We start from the raw sequence: 974 nt of genomic DNA on the forward strand, positions 1-974 counted from the left end.
GTCAGGATGCATGATTAGTGAAATAAGATTTTTCTGACCTTGTCTGTCACAAATTGTTTTTCACCACTTAAACCAGTGAATTAAGCTTGTAGATCTCAATCCTCCAGCCCTGCTGGTGTAGCTGCAGAGGTCAGGTTGGTGAAACTTGTTGTGTTGCTGCCCCCTGCTGCAGAGCTCAGGAAGATGCACCAGAGCCAGTGATGGAGAGGATGCTGAAGGATGAGATCGTCAGACTAACTAACATCAAGGCTTCTGCCAAAATCAGGTCCGTGTCGAGCAAAAATCATGACTCCAGGTTTAAATGTAAAAAAATAAATAAATAAAAACTTGACATGGTGCAGTAAATCCTCTGTGCCCTCTCAGGTGGATGGACTGCCTGTTGTGTGCAGGTGGAGAGCTGAAGGTGGCGCTACTTCTGCAAAATAACACCATCGAGACCTACAGCCTGAAGACCTCCGACAAGACCCCCGTCGCCAATAAGATGGCTCGTCTCACGCTCGGGGGCCACCGCACCGACATCCGCACGCTGGCCTTCAGCTCCGACAACTTGGCTGTCCTCTCCGCCTCGGGGGACACAGTCAAAGTCTGGAACAGGTGAGGCTGCTTCTTAGCCAGAGGGTCTTGGAAATCAGCTTTAATGATGTGTAGAACATACGTTCTCAAACTGTGGTCAGCGAGAACTATCTTGAGGGTCCTCAGAAAATTGTTAATTTGTTTTTTCTTTTTAAAAACACATGGAGAACAATAAACTAATAAAACAAACATAGTAAACTTAATAAAAATATGTGACCCATCATATCGAAATGAGGATTAAATCATATTTGGTCAAAATGACCTAATTACATTTTCAGATTCTTGGCTTTAAAAGCTACTGGATCATTCTGTTATAACTAAATCCATATACACGGCAGGTAAAATAAATATTGAACACGTCAACATTTTTCTCAGTAAATATATTACTAGAGGTGCTAATG

The 974-nt window shown here is 42.9% G+C and overlaps 1 protein-coding gene across 1 annotated transcript in view; it reads left to right on the plus strand.

Annotated features, from left to right (window-relative positions):
- Positions 1 to 172: 172 nt before the first annotated feature.
- Positions 173 to 974, plus strand: part of LOC106512057 (WD repeat-containing protein 3) — a gene marked incomplete at both ends in the record, with an annotated part of 2,410 nt that continues 1,608 nt past the window's right edge. Inside the window, 2 exon segments of the mRNA XM_014000755.1 lie at positions 173 to 265; positions 364 to 594. Coding sequence (XP_013856209.1) covers positions 173 to 265; positions 364 to 594 — 324 coding nt within the window.

The sequence above is a fragment of the Austrofundulus limnaeus genome, unplaced genomic scaffold, assembly GCF_001266775.1.
Source record: "Austrofundulus limnaeus strain Quisiro unplaced genomic scaffold, Austrofundulus_limnaeus-1.0 Scaffold4053, whole genome shotgun sequence".
Taxonomy (NCBI): domain Eukaryota; kingdom Metazoa; phylum Chordata; class Actinopteri; order Cyprinodontiformes; family Rivulidae; genus Austrofundulus; species Austrofundulus limnaeus.